Here is a 21,596-nt window from a genome sequence, read left to right on the forward strand (position 1 = left end):
CTGTATTACTGTTGTATATCCTGCAAGATGGCAACATACACAATGTAAAGTAGTTTCTAATTAGAGATAACTACATCATGTATAGTAAATCAGTGGTGGGGGGGGGGGGGGGGGGTTGTACCTCGGTGACCTCTTATTGAAGCAGCTGCATGGCATATATGAAGACAATCTCCCAAACAGCAGGTGTTGGCTGGTCAGTTGAAGGAAATAACTATAAGGTTACACGATTTGTGTGGACTTGCCTGAGGTATGTATACCTCATGCCCTTAACGAAGATGCAGGGATGCATGTTCTTCAACACTGCTCGCTCGCTCTTGCATCACTATTCTCTAGTTAGGCAAACTGATTGAAGACACAAGTGTGGCCTCTGGAGTCATGCAGGACGCTGGCTGGTGGTATGCAGCGGGGCGAGGCAGAGCCACCAGTTGCTCTGTGTCACAGGCACATTATCGAGGTCAGAGGTCACCATTATGAAGCTTTTGTCACCTGCAAATCCCTCTCTTATCCTGTGTCACTAATGTAGTGTAGCCACGCGCGCATTTATAGCAGTGTATAAACATGTTTAAAACTGCAATTGTTTGCTTGTAAATTGGTTTTAAGTAATTGCAGGTTTTCTTTAATCGAGAACTTTTATATTGCAATGTAAATCATGTCTAAAACTGTAAATGTTAACAAAGAAACTCTCTGAATTGCAAGAAAATGCTTAAAAGCTGGACCTATGGGTGTTGTCACACACAGATGCACAATTTGGCAAGTGAAGATGTTATTGCCGTTCCTTATAAACGTACTTTGCGCACGTTGATTTCCTACAGCGAGACCATTATGCTTCCGCCATGTAGACCGTTCTGTGCTGAATTTAAACGGGAAGTCAACCCGCCCAAAAAAGATCTTGACAATATGTTCTATGCAGCCCCACTGGTCTAAATACGGTATTTTGGTTAATATTGTGTTAGTGGAATATAAGCTTTTAATCAATATTAGAAGGCGGCCATTTTGCCACTTGCTGTCAAATAAAAATGACACCACATTTGCTCAGGTCTCAGGTAACAAACGATCCAGCTCAGCTTCAGAAAACAGGTGATCTGTGATTGGTTGTTGCCTAAGCCCTGAGCAACTGTGATGTCATCTTCAGTCGTCAATAAGTGGCAAAATGGCCGCCTCCTGAGATGGAACAAAACGGTTGGATTTTTCTACATAACATATACTCCGCAAATATAATATCGATCAGAATGTCACGTTTATACTAGTAAGGTCACATATTACATATTATTGTCAAGAAATGTTTATGGTTGACTACCCATTTAAAGGAAATGAGAGGAGCCGCTACATTGGCCGGGAATAGTCGGCTATGTTCACTCCCACAACGGCGCATATACCCATTTGTCTGAAAATACCAATAGAATGAAAACTCTACCCATGCGCACAGTTAGACCAAGGTTTCTGATAGACTTGGCAACTTTTTCCTCCCTCGCCCGCCCCTGTTGGTCACAGTACAACTGAAAATCACAACAGTCCATCATCACATGTAGACGGAAAGCTGAATTGAAAAACAAGAACATTTAATAATTGCAACTGTCAAGTGGTCGAGCTGGAAACTACAGTATGTGGAAGCAGAGCACATGCAGTGTGAGCTATTAAAGGTTCTTCCTTGCATGCCCAAATGAGAGCAACTAGAGGTTGAAGCGACCTCGACAGAGAACATCCACAGCCGTAGCTATTTAAAATGACGATGCATGCAGATCAGTTTCTTAGGAAGGATACATTAAAACAGCAGGTGTCCAATTATGAGCACCATCCATCATCATCCGAGACGTTTTTGCAAACATTAGATGCAGATTTGGAAGAGGGTCACAACCCAGAATCGATTGGCACCGTGTACCTGGGGTAAAAATAGTGGCCTGAAAAGCAAAGCAGCAAATCTCGCAGTGTGAACAAGCATGGCAGATGTGCGGAGCTGACAAGTGTTTGTCACACAGCTGTCTGTCTACTCAAAGAGCTGACAAATGTCTTCCAGAAGGCGACAAACCCTCAAGGATGAGTCTCACTAAATACCAGGACACTTTAACTCGTAATTAGACAAACCACTCGTGTTGTTATGATGCACTAGTTTAAGTTAAGAGTTTAGTATCTATCTATCTATCTATCTATCTATCTATCTATCTATCTATCTATCTATCTATCTATCTATCTATCTATCTATCTATCTATCTATCTATCTATCTATCTATCTATCTATCTATCTATCTATCTATCTATCTATCTATCTGTCTGTCTATCCGTCCATCCGTCCGTCTGGCTGTCTGTCTTGCCTTGCTGACTGCCTGGCTAGCAAGCTAGCTCTCTTTCTAATAATGTGTTGTGCTTTTGTTGATTCTATACTTTCTTCATTAACCCAAAACAGCACAGCATCCAGTTGCCATAAAAATATCTTATTTTTTAAAGCATGTATCCAATTAGTTTTTGCTTTTAGACTCTCACTATTACAACAACAACAACAATTTTATTTTAAATCCAAAATGGAAGCAGCGGTTAATTTCACTCGAGAGGATTAATGTTTGCTGCATTAATGAGCAAGTTTAACAGCAACTTGAGTTGATATAAGTTATGTTTGCATCTGATATGTAAACGTGTGTGTTGAAATTTGACTGTCTAAGCCTGAGAGAGAAAAAGTGGAAAGTCAAAGTGAGTCAAATATCTGATTATAAGGCTCATTACATGCGTATTATGACGGATTCTTTAGTTTCTCATCCTAACGTGATACTTTCTGCGACTCTTGCACATGAAGACAAGAAGTTTGAGAACATAAAACACTTGTTGAGAAGCACTCACTGACAGCAAACTTCTCTCGGTTGCATCCTCACCCCACCCAGGGGTCAAAGGAAGATTCATGGAGAGTTTGCCTAACCCACTGAAAAGTGGAAATCGGAAGCTTGAAGACTATCAAGCAATCATGCATCCTAATATTTGTGTGGCAAACTTCAAGTCAATAACAAGTCAATAACATTTAACTGAATTAAATGTTTACAACTTTACAGTGCGTACGTACTGTATGTTATTCAGATGTTTAGATTTTTCCAAAGTAATGATTTATAAATAAAATGTCACTCGTAATTGCAGGTTTTCTTTAATCGAGAATTTTAATATTGCAATGTAAATCATGTCTAGAACATTAACTGTAAATATATATGCACAACCACATCAAACTATAACATCTCCAAACGCAAAGACTTGTAATTGGAAACTGTTTAAAACTTTTATCAAACATTTATTTCATTCTTCAAGAACTAGGAAGAGGGTGTTCAACTGTGCCATGACGGAGGGAAAAAAAGAAAGAAAAAAAGGTCAGTAAAGTGGGTAATTAAAGTTATTCTGTTATTTTTACGTCTGTTTGTCTTAGAATTTCAGATGGTAGTTGTAGAGACCCTAATGGCCATCCTTGGATGGGTTATAGAGACAACTCTTGGGGAGAAATCAAAGCTGAGAGTGAACAGTAGACAAATAAAGACTGGAGACTTTTGACATTATGCCCTGGGAAATTAGAAATTGTTGCATTTTTCTTCTTCTGTGTTTTGGTTTATGCATCCCAGGCAGGTAGTGTCTGGATTTGTTTTTTTAAACTATTTTTGTAATTTTGTGTATTAGACTTTGAGACACTTTTCCACCCCATTTTAAAAACAAAACAAATGCTTATATTATATTGGTAATGTTGTATTTTTTTATTTCACTGCAATATTTTTAAAATTGTGTAAAGAAATTACAAATATCTTCACATAAAAATAAAATAAAATAATAATAATAATAAAATAAAAATAATAATAATCTTAACTCAAGCAATTTTATTACAGTCAGTTTTCAAGAACAGACGACCACAAAAAATAACATGTTGTTGCGCAACATAACATGTAAACAGTAGGAAGGGAACATTCCCTTAACAACTGATTTAGACACCGTAACCAAAATCAAATCTTTTATTTAGAATAAGGTCAGCAGTCGCCGCTGACCATGTAAATGTATCCAGTGTTGCTTTTCCATGGCCACGGGGTAAAGGGTTCACTTTCATGAAGTGCACAGGCATTCGAGACACGAGCAAAATGTAACAACATATGTGGTGTCAGGGGTCACAAGCGACAGTCATCAGAGTGTGAAAGACAAATAATACGATGAAACAGGTGTTGTTTGCCTCTGACATAGAACACGTTTGAAATGTCTGTCAGTTTCCCCGTATCATTGAAAGGTATTCAACAAAACAAAATAGCAATATAGACAGAGACTTGGTTTTGGCTCGCACGTGCCCACATTGTATTAAGGTTAACACGCAAAGGCTAAAAACAGCAATGATTGATGCAGAGCTGTCGTGAATTATGCCAGCCATGGCAGAACTGTACGGTTGCTCCCTCTTGGCAATGAAGATTCAGTTTCATCATCCTCATCAACTTCTTGTCCTTCAGCAAATTTGGCACCTTGTTAGGCCCTGCTAGCATCCATCATCATCCCCTCAAAATAAGACTTTTTTTTATGAATAGCATGTGTTTTACATTGATGCGGCTTAATTCAATACATTTATATTACATTTTACCGGGCCCAGAGCAGATAATCTGGACAATTGAGCAATTTCCGGGTGGGCCGGGCTGCTATGCTTAACATTAATTTCCTCTGACCCGCAGAGGACTCCGTTTTGCTGGGTGACTTCACTGCTCTCGTGGGCAATGGCAGTGAGACCAGGACGGGCGTGATCGGGAGGAAACACGCCTCGATTAGAGCCTGATGGTGGGGGAAGATGCCGGTTCGACCAGGGAAACCCAAACATTGTGAGGGTTCTGCTGCGAATGTCTGTTAGAGTCCCCTGTCAGAAGGAGTTTAAACTCTCCCTACAAGTACTCAACAATATTGATGCCACTAGTGCTTTTGATACTTAAAGACCCCGACCCCCAAAAAAAAAAAAAAAAAAAAAAAAAAGATAATTTTAAAGAAAGACCTATAGGCTATATCCAATAGCATTTTTCCTTAAAATTGCATGAAATTGATGACAGTTTTCGATTCTTCAAATGTATAGTTCCTTATTGTAAAATGGCCACAAGAGGGCCGATACCAGCATACATCGGCCACTGTTGCGAGTGCGCTTACCTTAAATTACTGTAAGGCTGGGTATCCGCCCCATCCTTGATATATTTGTAAAAAAAAAAAAATAAAATAAATTAACTTGTTTTTTTGTAGAATAAAAGGTTAATTAATTCTTATTAAGAATAATACAATTTAAATGTACTTAAATTACGTATTGGACTATTTTGCACATATATTTTTAACTTTTTTCATTTATTTATTTATTAAATACTTCATCTACAGGTACGAATGACCTGGCACGCCTGTCAGTTTTAAAAAATACAAATTGTAGCCCTTGGGCCCACGTTAGCTCAAATAATTTATTTTTTCCATGTGGTATATTGTGTAATAGGAGGAAGTGGATAAACAACAACAAAAGGTTGTTGTAGTTTTCAGTCAATCTCCATAAAAAATAAATAAATAAAGATACTTTTTTGAGCTGGCTGCATCAACAACGCTGTTCTTGAGAGGGCGCAGCCGCGTGCCAGTCGGTGTCAGGACAGGAGTGTCCTCGACTGCTGCATTCCCGATGTCGCCCAGACTGATAAACCGCGGCTGGTAGAGTAAACCTCACGCATTTCCCCTCCTTCAACAACGACAACAGGAGTGACGTCTACCATGCATCGGGTTCTGCTCTTCTTATTTGCGCTGCTGTGTATTTGCAGCGCAAACAAATGGAAAAGGAATTTTAAATGTCCTTCAGGATGTACGTGCACGAAGGAGACCATCATGTGTGTTGGCACCTCGCACGTCCCGCGCACAGTGCCGAGTGACATCAACTCCCTGTAAGTAACATGCCTCAGCACTATTTACACAAAACAGGCTACTATATCCATATTCGAGACGTTTATTGCCATGTGAATATATTTATAAAACCGTTAAAATAATTAAATACCGTAATGAAATTCTTACTTGCAGTTGCATGGTTCCCTTCACATAAACATAATAATACATAAAAGGGACACATCCCTAATTTCTCAAGAGTTCCAGTCATGGGTCCCGCTGCTTGGGGTCCAAATGTCCCAATGTGAGTTTGTGTTATTCATTCCCCACCAGGAGCATCGTAAACGGCTCCATTGCAGAAATCCCAGAGGGGATGTTTTCGCTCATGCCTTCTCTGCAGCTACTGTAAGTGTATGACACTAATCACCAATTTTTATTTCGCTGCATTTGCACATACACTACAAACGTCTGCCTATACTTCAATCTAATGAACCCAAGAGATGTATTAATGTGTTATTTTAATTACCTTTTCAAATGTAATTAATGGTCTGTTTTGAGATGTCCATTGTGGCGCTGCATTATTGAGAGCTTAAAAAAAACAAAAAACATAACAAAAAAACATGACCAATATTAGACATAATTTGAAGTATATAGTATAATGAAGTGTTCTATAAGATAATGAAAACTATAACCACACATATGCTTCTTATAATAATGATCAACCTCTCCAACTAAATGCAAAGCATTATTATCTTTTTAAGGGTTTCGATTAATGAGGATACAAGCTAAGTAAATTGTGCAAGTGTCCCATATTTTGTGTCTATAGTCAGTATACAATGTAACACACCTAATAATAATAATTATTATTATTAATAATAATAATAATAATCATCATCATCATTAATAGTAGTTGTAGTAGTGGTAATATAATAATAATAATAATAATAATAATAATATTGCATCAGATTTATATACTGCCCTATTTTTCAGCCTTCTCAATGCAAACTCCTTGACCACGATTAAAGATGATGCTTTCTATGGTCTTCCACATTTGGAATATTTGTAAGTATTTTATACTAGCACATGAGCATAACTTCAGAAAAGAGAATCATTTTGTATCTAGTCCGCCTATTTATGCATCCCTATTGTGCTGTTTGTTGAACAGGTTCATTGAAGGAAATAAGATTGAAACCATCGCCAAAAAGGCCTTCCGTGGTCTGCGAGATCTAACTCATCTGTAAGACAAGTCACTCCACATCTGTATACAGCCAATTTCAAACTATGAGTTATACAAAAATGTATAATGAGGATTATTATTCTTTCTGTGGGGCTATTGTTTAGATCCCTTGCCAATAACAAGATGAGGTTCCTGCCAAGAGACCTGTTTTTTGACTTGGATTCATTGCTGGAACTGTGAGTAAGCACTTTGTGTATGCAGTGTGTGTGTGTGTGTGTGTGTGTGTGTCTGACTGCACTTCTATTCCAGCTGAGTCAGGCTGCACTTTGTGTTGTACAGCAGTATCCCAAATGAATGTTAAACGTAAACATCAAGTCGCATGTTTACCGCAGTTATAGCATTCATTTGTTTGTTCCCGTGTCCGTTGTTAGGGATCTACGAGGTAACGCTTTCCAGTGCAGCTGTGAGAACAAGTGGCTGATGACGTGGCTGAAAAACACAAACGCCACAGTGTCAGACGTCTTCTGTGAAGGCCCCAGTGACATGAAGGGCAAGCGTCTCAATGACCTGCCCATCGCACCAGACCAGTGCATGTCTGCAGGTAAACTGAAATGAAGCCTAAGCAATCACTGGAGTGTCCAACTAGGCTAAAGATACCTCGTGTGGAAAGAAAGAAAAGGAAATAATCAATGAAACTATTCAATAATTTATCATGACCCCTGTGGAGGTGACTGAAATTTGCACTGTAGCTCGTCATTGCTGAATGTTGACTAACTGTATGCTTTTCTTTGTAAATAGACGTTCTAAAAACACATTCTATCTATCTATCTATCTATCTATCTATCTATCTATCTATCTATCTATCTATCTATCTATCTATCTATCTATCTATCTATCTATCTATCTATCTATCTATCTATCTATCTATCTATCTATCTATCTATCTATCTATCTATCTATCTATCTATCTATCTATCTATCTATCTGTCTGTCTGTCTGTCTGTCTATCTATCTATCTATCTATCTATCTATCTATCTATCTATCTATCTATCTATCTATCTATCTATCTATCTATCTATCTATCTATCTAATCCCCTCCTTGTTTATCTTACATTACATTAGTCTAGCTTTGACTTTTGTTTTTTCTTCAGCATTTTATTACATGTTATGTGACACAATGTGTTGCTTTTTTTTCATTATAAAAGTTGTTATATACAGTGCGAAGGCATGATTGCTTGATCGATTGAAGAATCAATACTCTAAAAAGAGCAATTATCCGCATTTGTCCGTTTTTTTGTGTCTTTCTCCCTTCGCAGACTTTGTGCGTCACCAGTCAATTCCGATTCAGTCCATGTCGGCGGACATCTTCTCCTTTAAGGAGGACATCTATGTGGCCATGGCTGCACCCAACTCTAACAGCTGTGTGGTCATGGAGTGGGATCACGTCGAAATGAATTTCAGAAAATTCGACAACATAACAGGTTGGACAGCAAAGCATCCATTTTAAGCAAGGATCTAATACAACATGTCTGTGATGTAATGCACTTCTCATGTTTTCGAAAGCAGCCTGACCGACTATTGAATTTGCTCATCAGTGTTTCGCAACCTTTATTGAGCTAAAAGCACGTGTATATTAGAAATGACTCACAGAACTGTGGCAAGCAAAAATCTCACAAAAAGTATATACAGTATACTGAAATAATGATGATCTTGTCTCAATTTACTCACTGTGTGAAATGTGGGGCTGTTTAGTTACACATAAAGCTATTATTCTGTTGTATGAATGGCAACAGTTGGATAAGTTTACTTGGACCTTCATCCATGTAGTGGAAGAGCATTTATCTGTTCTGCCTGTCACTATACATAGCTGGCATGAATAGATGAACAAAGATATAATATATATAAATATAGTTTCAGACCAATTAATAATTTTTCATGACACACTAATGTGCCGCAGCACAGTGGTTAAGAAACGCGATGCTGTGTTGAACTGCTGATTACAGGCAGTTTTTTTCTCCACAGGAAAGTCTGTCGTTGGGTGCACGTCGGCTCTGGTCGACGAGCATGTCTTGATCATCGTCACACAGCTCTTTGGGGGCTCCCACATTTACAAATTTGATGATCAGCAGAACAAGTTCACCAAATTTCAATCCATCGACGTCCTCAACATCTCCAAACCAAATGACATTGAGGTCTTCCGCATGGATGGCGAGTGGTATTTTGTGATAGTAGACAGCTCCAAAGCGGGCCTGTCTACTCTTTACAAGTGGACCGACCAACCGGACCTGAATCAAACTGGGTTCCATACCTATCAGTTCCTTCATGAATGGTTCCGTGATACAGATGCTGAGTATGTTGAAATGGACGGAAAGTCCTACCTCATTTTAGCTAGCCGCTCTCAATCACCCGTCCTCTACTTGTGGAACAAGAGCACTTTGAAGTTCATGCTTCACGGCGAATTTCCAAATGCGGAGGACGTGGTGGCGGTCAAAGCTTTCAGAGTGGAAAATGAATTGTATCTAGCTATGACCTGCTACATCGGTGACTCCAAAATACTCAAGTGGACCAGTAAGCAGTTGACGGAGATGCAGGCTCTTCCCTCTCGAGGGGCGATGGTCCTCCAGCCTTTCTCCTTCACGGACAGACACTACCTTGCTCTAGGCAGTGATTACTCCTTCACTCAAATTTACCTTTGGGACACAGAGACCAAAACCTTCCAGAAGTTCAAGGACATCTACGTGCAGTCTCCGCGGTCCATTACTGCAGTCACTACTGACCGCAGGAATTTCATCTTCTCTTCCAGCTTTAAAGGCAAATCGATGGTCTTTGAGCATATCGTTGTAGATTTAAGCTTATAAGGCGAAATACCTTTGTGTTTCAGTCCTATAGTATATGTGAGACTAGAATACTCTTCCATAATATGAAAGGATTATTGTACTGTGGCAGGTTTCCAGAGGAATTCCAAAGCAAGAAAAGGAACTTCAAATTCTAATATCTTACGTCTTCTGACAAGCTTGTTGGCTCCTTGCATCAGTGTTTGAATGCCAATGCAATACAATAAAATGCTCCGGATGCGAGAACTGTGACTGTGCTCTTTGTACAGTAATATTTATTAGGGGTGGGAATCTTTGAATGTCTCACGATTCGATTCGATTCCCATTTTTGGGTGTCAGAATCGATTTTCGGTTAGGAACTATTTTTGATTCAAAATGATTTGATTGACAATGATTTTTGCTTCAATTTATAGATGTTCAAGGAATCGTAATGATCTACTCCAGTCTGACTCGCTAATGCTAATTAGTAGTGATGGCAAAATGAAGCTTCATGAAGCATTTGCGATATTTTTTGACTCCTCTAGATGGCACTCATGATTCAAAGATGCAATGCAAATGTAATCCATTTTCATTGCACTTGCCTTTATCTTTAAACCAAGAGCACTATCTAGAGAAGTCAAAAAATATCGCAAATGCTTCATGAAGCTTCATTTTGCCATCACTACTAATTAGTGCTCAACTTGCGGCACTTTTATCACTCAAAAGAACGGCTCCATGCTGCAAAAAAACAACTTTTATTGGAATAACTTGATTGTGACTTTTTCCTTCTACTCGCTAATGTGTCTACAATTTAACAGTGTATCAGACCGCGTGGAACCACACTGCCCCTGAGTGACCAAATCGCGTACAACATGAACAGTGCTCCCAATAAAGGCACACACAAACAAAGGGAAGACAGTATAAAATAATTTAAATAAAATCTATTTTGGGACATTTAAAATTGATTCTGAATCGTACTAAATGAGAATCGTGATTCTTATGAGAATCTATTTTTTGGGCACACCCCTAATATCTATAGATGTCAGCTTTTATTGTTATTCTATTATACAAAACTTAGCCAAGAATTAAATGCACCGAAAAATCATATTTGCACTTGGACACACTATTCAGCTGTATTGCATCTGTGTACTCTATATGTACTCGTCCGATAACTCTGGTGACTTGATGTGCATGATGAATTTGTTTTTTTTAATCTCACTTGGAATAACAGAATGTATGAGATTCATATTAACTATGTAAAGCTCAACGCACAATATATATTGACCTATGCAAAAATACAAAACGCAAGTCTATGCTGCTATTGAAATACCTCTTGTGGTCCCTTTTTCATATTTTTTTTTCTTTAATTACAGACTGCAGTAAAATATATGGTTTATTTTAGACAACCTCTTCACTTGGCCAATATCTTAATGATTACTTGTATCTGATGAATGTACCAGCAATGCTAATAGTATGCATTTACTGTCGTGTATTAAAGAACATATAACTACAATTCACCTAGTGGGGGTTTATTTTTTGTTTTGTTTCGTTTTTTGCCATTATATCAATATTTCAAACAGCTATTTTTGGCCGTACGTTTCAAATTAACATTCTGTGCCATCATCTGAAAAGAAGAAGTGTGACCAACAAGAGAAGATTTTTAAAGTATACTTTATCAATATATATTTCACATTTCAGTTGAGTTAAGTATACGAGAGACTATAAATCTTGTGGGAAAACACTTGTAACTAAAAAGAATACTAAATTTTCCGAGGGGCAGCTAATGCGTCATGATGTGACCAAGCGGTGGGGGTGAGGGGCATGTCCAAAGATCTTCGGTAATGCAAGAGATGACATTTGTAGGGACGGACATTAAAATGACAGCCAGAGTGTCAGACGAAGCAAATTTACTCGATTCACCATGTTAACATTTAACAGAAATGACCAACATTTGGCCATGTTTTGAAACCACGCGACATTACAACGCCATGAGACATCGAATAAGTAGTTCGATTGGCTGAATGTGACACACGTGACTCATGCTAACCCCAGCCAGCGAGAAACCCTTTCAAGTAACAGGGTTAGCTGCCGTACCAGGAAACGGCAAACAAAACAAAAAAAATGCGCTACTGTACCACTGTCTACAAGAAGATCTCTGATGATGACTCCTACTCGTCGGCGTTGATGACAAAAATGCAGCTGGAAGTATTTTGAGCAGAAAGGACACATTTTTTTGATCGGTATTTTGACGTCAGTGGGTTTTTTCGTACACGTCACAGAGAGATGGATCTGTCCAGGAGGAGTGACGGCGACTGGCAGGGGATGGTCAATGAGGTAAAAACATTCACAGAAAAAATAAATACAGCTCTATTGTCGTTGGTGTGAGCCTGAAAAAGACCGAGCAAGGACCAGATTACTAGGATCACGCGTTCTGACACTATTAATTGTGCTAAATGGAACTAATGCCGGTTGAATAGCTCAGTTGGAAGCAACGCTGTCTTTGCCTGCGGGGAAGTGATTTTCGTTACACCTGCATGGCGTTTTGTTTACATCAGTGATTTCTGATGAGAAGCTTGATTATGACCTATGGGTCCAGTTAAGTCGTTTTATCCCATCTTTTTTTTGCAGTGACGCAATCACGAATAAATAGTGCACAGAGGAACCTCAGTACTATTTGTAGAAATCCATATACCAGGGATCCTATGTTAAAACAAGAAAGGACGCTGGGGTAGGGGGACTAGAATACCTGGAGAAAAATAAATTTGGTACACTGCTATAGAAATCTGATGGGTGGATAAGACTGATTAAGTAGAAAACATTAAACATGAATTGAATTTCCAGACGTTATATCTGATTATTATATTTACCACCTCTGTTAACATTCATTTTCTTTGCATGTGAAAATGTCATTGGTAATGACATGAGTTATCCATGTGTTCACAGTTCCTAATTTGTAAACGGAAGTTGGAGAGCAAGAAGGAAGCTCTGCTTATCCTGTCCAAGGAGCTGGACACATGCCAACAAGAGAGGGATCAGTACAAGCTGATGGCCAACCAGCTTCGTGAGCGGCACCAAGGACTAAAAAAGAAATACAGGGAGCTCATTGTAAGATGACTGCAGACATCATAAAGATACACAAATGATGCGGTTTGCTCTAAAACATATAAATTGTTTTAATTTCCTAAAAACAGGATGGAGATCTGTCTCTGCCTCCTGAAAAACGCAATCAAGTAAGTTTTCATAGCCAATGATCACATTATTCACGACAAGCCCACTCTGAATGTTATTGCTCAGGGATCGGTTGCAGCTCTTGTATTAGTCCTGAACAGAATTAACAGTATACACAACTGGAAGGATTGACAAGTTTGAACGCTTTGGTGTTATCAATTGTATCAAAAGGTCACAATAACAACTTTAGCTTATGGCGTATTCCACAGGTCAATTTAGCTCAGCTATTGAGAGGCTCAAGAGAAAAAAGCAACCGTCTCTCTGAGGAGGTGAAGGAGCTGAAGCAACGACTGGCCGAAGCTCAGGGAGACAACAAGGTGTGTGACATCACTCAATGCACTTACTCAAACTTGAGGTCTGCAGGCTGAATTTGTCCCTCCAGAGTTTAACATGCATGCGGTTGTCTTAACATACAACTTTGTAGTACAGACTTTTATGAGGAATAGAATAGTCTGTTTACTGGATTCATTAAATGCAATGCTCAAATTCCATGGATGTAATGTAACCTTTACATAGCGGGTAAATCTCAATTGTACTTCTGTAATTCTGATTTTAATGAAATGTATATGTACCAAATCGACATCCCCATAATGCAAATTGACAATTATTCCCATAATGGCCAAGAAGAAGAAAAATAGATACAGAAGTAGGACAATTTAACAAAAGGTGGGAACATGAATACATGTTTGTGCTTTAAGGGGGGGGGGGGTCCGTATGTATTTTGTGTTATGAGGTTGTTTCTGTAACAGAGGTCAATTTATGTCAGCATTTTGACATCAAATGGAAATTTTCTGAATATGACGAATGGATGAGCGTGACCTGTTGCAGCAACACCTTATAAATCCACAAACTTGACTATTATAGTTAGAGCTGAGTTTAAAAAAAATCTATATCGAATCGATATTCCTTTTCATAGCCCAATATCGATTCATAAAACCGTGAATCGATACTTTTAAATATGGCTACCAAATGCAAATGTTCCCTTCTGTTACTCGGAGTACCCCAAGAGGAGTCCAGGGTTTTTGCCACTCAATTTACATAGCGCTGTGGTTGTAATCGATTTCAATTATTTTTTATTGTTTTGATCAGGTCATGTTCAATAAAACATACATGAATAATGTAACTGCATTGGATTAAATTTTAAATGTAAATATGAATATATTTTTGTCATACTAATGCACCAAGTAAAAGGAAGAAGTTTCTATTTGCAGCATTGATACTTCTGAGAATGTCTTCCATATAAAAGTAAAATTGGTACTGCATGAAATCCTTAACTGAATCAAAAATGAATGTGAATCAAATCGGGCCCTTATGAATCGAATCGATATCCAGCCCTAATTATAGTAGTTTTAAGCGAGACACCTCATTTTATTTTTGAGTCACTGACATATTCTACTGCTTGTTTTTATTGTTGTTGAAATTTTAAATGGAAAAAAATACTGTATTTTACTGAGGAAAAACTTTTTCCAGTCTGATTATATTCAGATTCAGTATATATACCAGACCATTCAATAAATGTTCATCTTGTTTGGTCCGCAACTTAGATGTTGTTTTTAATTTCGGAACCTTCATTGTTTTAGTTTGACACTCCTGACTTACTGCATCATGGGATATACAGCTGTGACCGTTTCGGCAAGTGAAGTCTCCTCGAAGTGGTCATAATCAGTTTGGCTTTATTGTCTCACAGCTCCTACGTATGACCATCACCAAACAAAGACTGGGAGACGACGAGGTGGGCACTCGCCATTTCCCAGCGCACGAGCGCGAGGACCTGGTCAAACAGTTGGAAAGAGCAAGAGAGCAGGTGAACACCACCGACCACTCATGTTTTATCAGAGCAGATGACATCCGACTACATGGAGCTTTGTGTGTTTTGGGATGGCTGTAGAATGAGTTGCTGGAGCACAGCACAAAGTCTCTCACCGACGAGCTTCAGGACGTGCGAGCAGAGCGCGACGTGTTTCAGCAGAAGGCTCATCGCCTCAATGTGGAGATGAACCACATTGTTGGGAATGATGACGTTCGGATTTTAGATATTGATGCACTCTGCATGGAGAACAGGTTTGTTTGCGTTCAAATGCGCATGCGGAAGGATGCACGTTAAAGATGACTTAACAAGTTCTGACTACTTCAGGTATTTGCATGATCGGCTCTGTCAGCTTCAAGAGGAGGTCAGCTTGCTCAAGATGAATTTGGGCAAGTACAAGGTACAAAAGTATTAATTTTTTACATATTATATTAGTATAAGAAGGAAATATTTCACCCCCCCTAATTCTCCACCGCAGAGGAGCTAATATAGTACAAGTGGTATTAGTAATACTACTTGTGCTCTCTCTGTCAATAAGGGCGCCACTGCCACCTACTGTAGAGGATTCTCAATTACACTTTATTCTAATGCTGAATTCACATCAAAAGAGGGGGTGTGCTCTCTTTTTGTTGACTCGCTAAAGTGCTCTACAGTCGTTGTTCACCGAGGGACACGCCTCCAACTCTCCAGTGTGCACGAATGCATGAATGAGTGGAAATCGTTCCAAAAAACTCTACACGGTGAAACACTAGCAAAGGAAGCGTTCCAGATCGCCGTTTCGATTTTGGTGTGAATGTAGCATTATATGGCAAAAGCAAAAAAATGTTCCCTGGGGTCACACACACCTGAAAGTAATAATAAAAAAATATATATTAAATTTGGGTGGATTTGATTAAAAATGTGATAAGTTAACAATTCAATGTACAACTCGTAAAAATATTCAGAAATCACGATTATGCATTAACTAAAAGTTACAAATGGATGCATGCTATGCTTCTGGGATTGGGAAAAGTGTTTGGGTTCTTATGCAGAACTTCACGTAATTCAGTTTATGTCAATTAAATGGTAAAGTGGGTTGTAATGAGGGGAATTATATATCTGTTATTGTCATGGTGACCTTATATTATCTAACCAGGAAATATTAACTACTGTAGCTTTAAGAAATGCATGTTAATCATTTTACCTGTACTGTGTATAGTGTTTTGTTTTTTAAACACTGACTAAAGTGTAAATTACACTTTGCAACTGTAGGGGGAGACAAATACTTTTTTTTTTAACTTTAAAAAAATTATTCACTTTTTAACTGTTTATTTTACCATTTATGTAACTCATTCACTGCCATTGACGGCTATAGACGTCAAAAATTCATTTGAACTATTTTCTATTTGTTTAACATGTTTCCCACCTTTTGTTAACAAGAGTATGAAAACCTATAATTTTTTTAATTGTATTAGAACAGATATAACATTTGTGATTAATCGTGAGTTAACCAGTGAAGTCATGCGATTAATTACGATTAAAAGTGGTAATCGTCTGACAGCCCTAATCTTTAAAAAAAAAAAAAAAAGATTGTTAAAAATTGGAAAAAATTATTACAATTATTTATTTATTTTTTATTTTTTGAGAAAAGATTATAAAAAATGAGGGGTGTCAGGTGATTAAAATGTTTCATCGTAATTAATTGCATGACTTAACTAGTTAACTCACGATTAATCACAAATTTTATATCTGTTCTAAATGTACCAAGAAAAAAAAATCTGGGTTTTCATACTCTTATTTGAAAAAAATTTAAACTATTAACAATAGTTAAAATTCTATATAGTCTATAGTCGTCAATGGCAGTGAATGAGTTATAATACAGAAATGGAAGCTCGCAGGTAACAAACAAGCAAACTCCACAGTTCATTTTTGACTGTTTTTTAATTCTAATATGAAACCTCATTTCAGAGTGCACTGGAATCCAGAAAGAATGCCAGAGTTTGCGGGAAGCCTAACAGTAGTGCACTCACTGGGGTGCTCTCAGCCAAACAAGGTGGGCTCTCATTCACTCATCTCACCACAACTTGAGTTTTCTGGTTGAGAATGGTTTGTGTGAACGAAAGCTTGACGACTCTGTGATGTGTGCGTGCAGTGAAGGAGCTGTTGACTGACGAAGGCGGGTGCACGCTTCCCGTCACCGCCCAGTCGATCTCGGACCTCAAGTCTCTGGCCACCGCTCTCCTGGAAACCATCCACGAGAAGAACATGTTGATTCAGCACCAGCGACAAATTAACAAGTACTGACTGTTATCATGACTTCTTTCTCGCCTAACATTTACTAATGGGCCCCTTATCGCCAGGGTTCTCGGAACTCGGGTTGCAGAACTGGAGAAGAAGCTCAAAACATTGGAGACGTCTGGATTGTGGAGTTTGCCAGGTAGAGGCAAAATCTGTGATTAGTGGTTATCGCCGAGGGAAATTTGTCTGTACAATAAGACAATAAAACCCTTTATCTCTTTGATTGCAAAGCCTGACGCTGTCATGTCCTCTCACTTAACTCACTGACTGCCATTGACGGCTATAGACGTCAAAAATTAATTTTTACTATTTCTATTAGTTTAACATTTTTCCAACTTTTGTTAATATGAGTATGAAAACCTCAAAAAATGTTTTATTGTAGTAGAACAGATATACAATTTGTGAATAATTGCGAGTTAACTAATGAAGTAATGCGATTAATTACGATTAAAAATAGTAATCGCCTGACGCCCTTAATTTTTTATAATCTTTTCTTAAAAATAAAAAAAAGATGATTAAAAATTTTAGAATATATATGTATATTTATGTTTAAAAAAAAGAAAAGATTATTAAAAATGAGGGGCATCAGGCGATTACAATTTGTAATCGTAATTAACCGAATGACTTCCCTAATTAACTCACGATTAATCACAAATTTTATATCTGTTCTAAGTGTACAAAAAAATAGTTTCTAGGCTTTCATACTCTTGTTAACAAAAATGAAAAAAAAGTTAAACTAATAGAAATAGTTCAAATGGGTTTTTGACGTCTATAGCTGTCAATGGCAGTGAATGAGTTCATGTGTTTAAAAATATATATTAAACTCATCACTTGTAATCAACATGTTAATAATTCTTCTGCCTTTTTCTCATTTTGCTCCCAAAGGCCTCACTTACCATATATCTGTGGGCATATGTGGAAGTATGTTTCTTCTTTTTTTCTTTCCTTTTTTTTTTTTTTTGTTACTGTGAAACTATAAAAACTTAACACGGTTTTCCTTCACAATAGAGGGTAAAGACGAACTCAACACTCAGCCACCAGCCACACCAGGACATTCAAAGCAAGAAAGTGAAACGCCAGCAGAACTTCCCGAATCGCCCCACTCGTCTTTTCCTTCAGTTGAGGAGGAGCCATCCAGTCCTCAAACAAGAAGCTTGCCAAACCGCGACGAGGTCCGTGACGGTGACCAATCCAAGGAGGATGAGAGTGCAGGTGATGTCTACCCCTCCTCAATAGATGTGAACACACCCCTCCTGTCAAACACCTCTGGGCAACCATCTGTTACATTAAACCACAAAAGAAGAGAAAGTAAAGATGAAGAGGGGGTGGAGAACGGTGAAACGGAATGTATCGTAATAGAGGAACACGTCCCTATTCCAGCCCGGACCGTCGCATCGGTTCCTCTCGATACGGAGCAGGAAATTCGGCAAGATCAGGATTTTTTCATTGAGACGGACAATATGGCATGTTCTGTTTGATACTCACATGTTTTGAAGGGGATGATAACACCCAATTACGACAGTTGTGCTTCCACACCTGTACATTCCAGAATACTTCTAGAGGCTGCTATTTATTGAAATCTATATTTTGTTTAAGGAAGCACATTATGACATACAATGATTATGCCTAAAAAGCAATCATGTAGATTGTTGCTCTTGTCTCTGACTGTTTTAGGCAAAGGTATTTATTTCTCCATAATAGCTGAACGCATCAGACTACAAAGGAAGCTAACAGAAGATTTTCATAAGGACACTTGAGTTTCACCGCTAAAGTTAATTTTTATGAATGTATCTATGGGGTCCAGAACCAAAATGTAGCAACTAACAATACCCTCCATGAAGACACTTTTTGAATACAATTTACTCCTTGTAGTAGAAGTACAACAAAACACAACAGTACCCAGAAACCGCACTGAGGATTTAAGTTACATAACATTTGAACATGGCAAATGAGATAGCACATGCCATTTTGCCATAAGCTAAATCTAGATTATATAAAATTAAAATCAGATTTCACTTGTGATATATATTTTTTTAAACTTTTTTTCTCTTTATGAAAGGTGAATTCTGGTAAATTTATTTTCAATTCATTTGATAAAAAAATGAACACAAAGCACCATTAAACAAAAAAATCTCAAATAGTTGCAGCAGCTGTTGTAATATTTATTCACAATATTGTCATTGGAAGCCACTTGGTGTGAATGTCTGCACTTTGTAGATTTGGTCATTTACAAGCATTCATTGGTTAACACGAAACAAAATGTGAGTACACCTTGTGAAGATTATGTCTGTGTAATGAATACCAGGGTAGCGTTATGGTTAGCATTTGCCTCAAGAGTTATGAGGTAGGAGGTCCATATCGTTTTGGGTATGGAGGCCACTATACAGTATTTCAATTAAAAGCACTGGCCCTTATGTGCGGTGAAAGAACTAAATGTAAAATGTATTATAGGATGTGTCAGTGATGAAAATGAATTATCCAAATAAACCACTTTTCACACGTTTTCTCAATAAAGCAGAAAAACAGGCTTGTTGACCTGTGCATCATTGACTTGAAAAAACTTTTAAAGTCAACTAATTTTTCATTTGTCAGACTAAGCGCACGAAAGGCTACAATATATGAATGGCAAGCCGTAAAAATGCACAATTAAATTCTCCGCTGGCGCCTGGAGTATGTATTCCAGAGTTTGGGGGTGGTTATCCCAATAATGCAGCAGCCGAGCCTGCGCCCTGCATTTCCATGTAGCAGACTGCCAGCATCCCCCCCAAGGCCCATGTCATCCCGCCTCTCATGAACCACCACCGCTCTTCCAAGCACGGACAGACCGCCAAAGAGCGTGGCCTCAGACTCTAATGCTGCATGGATTTTGCCCTGTTGCGGCGCAAAATTTCCAAAATCTCCAGGGTGGTCGGGATGATTGACACCTCCGGGGTTGTAGTGGCCTCCCGTGGAATCGCACCCCTGCTGCAGGTCTCCATACTGATGAATGTGCACCGCGCTGGGCTCTGGATCGCTCCCCACGGGGAATCCATGGAACCGGAGAAGGACTTTGAGCTTTCCTTGAGGATAATCCTGCTTAAAGAGCGCTTGGCCGTAGACTTTGGGTAAACCCTCATCCAGGGAGGAGCTTGGTCTCATTTTACAAACTGCATACAGAGTGCTATTGTTTTGCCAGACTTCTGGTGGAGCCAAGGTGCACTGACAGATGGACAGCACAAAAAGAAGTGATGCCCCAACTATACACTTCGGCCTGGAAGATATGAAAACACAATGCATTAAAATAATTAGAAAATCTTTTTAACCTTTATTCAAATTAGTGCACTACTGTTGTATCACAAAAAAATCTGTTTTAAATGTAGTGTTAAGTATTATTTAATAATGATTTTTGAACGATTATTTTTAGATTACTTTGACATTTTGGAATTGCACACCATACATCCTTCACAATGACTAGCTCATCGAATATTGTTTTTTACAAAATACCCTTGCTGGGATGTCACAGGTACAGTTTGTTCAATCATAGTTTGGGATAAATTGTCAGTATGACCGCAGTTTATATTAGCCAGGTTAAACAAGTCTTTATTTAAAATGTTTTGGCTGTGTGTCAAGTGTTCACAGGATGAGAAGGATGCAAGTCCCAAGAAGAAAGACACACTGATCCTCCCTTCTTTGGCATTATAGGCTCCATATGCTTTCAAAAATTTGGGATTTTCCCTTTGGATTCTTGCTGAGATTAAGTCTTATGAGTGTTATTTGACTTAAAAATAAAAAAATAAATAGTTTTAGAGGTAATATGTCGCATTAATGGTGGAACAAAACTTTAGAAATAAGCTGGGTCTTTATTTTCCATCTATCCATCCATCCCTTTTCTTAACCGCTTGTCCTAATTACACAAAATTTTAACAGGGGTGTGTAGACATTTTATAGCCACGGCAACATCCCACAACCGGGTCAATGATATGAAAGACTGATTGTGCACATTTCGTAAAAACTACACGTAACAGCAAGTTCATAGTGTGATCAAAAGGGAGAAAATGTCCTTTTTACAGAGCAGAGTTAACTAACAAACGACAAAATACAGTGTAGCCATACAGTATGTCAAAGTTGCGATGTTGGTAGTTGCAGTTTGTCATCCACAAACTTTTAAGTCCCTCCGTATTTTTATGTAGCAAATGAAATGAGTAAATGAAATGCACTCACCAGTGTTGATACATCTCTAAAATTGAGAAGGCGGCGTAGATCCGAACAAAAAATGCACTTTCACTGGAAAGTTTTTGCTGCAGTGACCATGAGACGAACAAAACAAGTTTTTTTTGTACTGTATTTGTCTTTGTTGTGTAAGCGAGTCAGTGGGCGTCGCTTTGCTGAGGGTGGAGCGCAAATGCATATTTAATTCTATTTAACTTGTAATTTTTTTTATATCGTCGGGTAAAGCCTCTGCACTTCTGAGCAAGGATGTCAATGTAATGT

At 38.3% G+C, this 21,596-nt stretch overlaps 3 protein-coding genes across 3 annotated transcripts; 2 read left to right on the forward strand and 1 right to left on the reverse strand.

Annotated features, from left to right (window-relative positions):
• The first annotated feature begins 5,603 nt into the window (after nucleotides 1–5,603).
• Nucleotides 5,604–10,358, forward strand: LOC147169870 (leucine-rich repeat LGI family member 2-like). Its single transcript, XM_086082612.1, has 8 exons — nucleotides 5,604–5,885; nucleotides 6,157–6,228; nucleotides 6,814–6,885; nucleotides 6,989–7,060; nucleotides 7,165–7,236; nucleotides 7,432–7,601; nucleotides 8,318–8,482; nucleotides 9,024–10,358. The coding sequence occupies exons 1-8, from the start codon at nucleotides 5,719–5,721 to the stop codon at nucleotides 9,857–9,859; spliced, it is 1,626 nt and encodes a 541-aa protein (XP_085938738.1). The 5' UTR covers nucleotides 5,604–5,718; the 3' UTR covers nucleotides 9,860–10,358.
• A 1,324-nt stretch (nucleotides 10,359–11,682) lies between these two features.
• Nucleotides 11,683–19,653, forward strand: LOC147169871 (coiled-coil domain-containing protein 149-like). Its single transcript, XM_086082613.1, has 12 exons — nucleotides 11,683–12,148; nucleotides 12,758–12,919; nucleotides 13,006–13,044; nucleotides 13,252–13,359; nucleotides 14,730–14,846; nucleotides 14,931–15,103; nucleotides 15,177–15,249; nucleotides 16,797–16,881; nucleotides 16,981–17,125; nucleotides 17,189–17,265; nucleotides 18,012–18,047; nucleotides 18,135–19,653. Exons 1-12 carry the CDS (start codon nucleotides 12,098–12,100, stop codon nucleotides 18,602–18,604), a joined length of 1,536 nt encoding a protein of 511 aa, XP_085938739.1. The 5' UTR covers nucleotides 11,683–12,097; the 3' UTR covers nucleotides 18,605–19,653.
• LOC147169872 (extracellular superoxide dismutase [Cu-Zn]-like) lies at nucleotides 19,268–21,495 on the reverse strand. Its single transcript, XM_086082615.1, has 2 exons — nucleotides 21,327–21,495; nucleotides 19,268–20,376 (listed from the first exon to the last, which is right to left on the reverse strand). The coding sequence occupies exons 1-2, from the start codon at nucleotides 21,338–21,340 to the stop codon at nucleotides 19,773–19,775; spliced, it is 618 nt and encodes a 205-aa protein (XP_085938741.1). The 5' UTR covers nucleotides 21,341–21,495; the 3' UTR covers nucleotides 19,268–19,772.
• Between the last annotated feature and the right edge of the window lie 101 nt (nucleotides 21,496–21,596).

This window comes from Leptonotus elevatus, chromosome 8 (genome assembly GCF_054856555.1).
Source record: "Leptonotus elevatus isolate MCC_2025b chromosome 8, RoL_Lele_1.0, whole genome shotgun sequence".
Taxonomy (NCBI): Eukaryota; Metazoa; Chordata; class Actinopteri; order Syngnathiformes; family Syngnathidae; genus Leptonotus; species Leptonotus elevatus.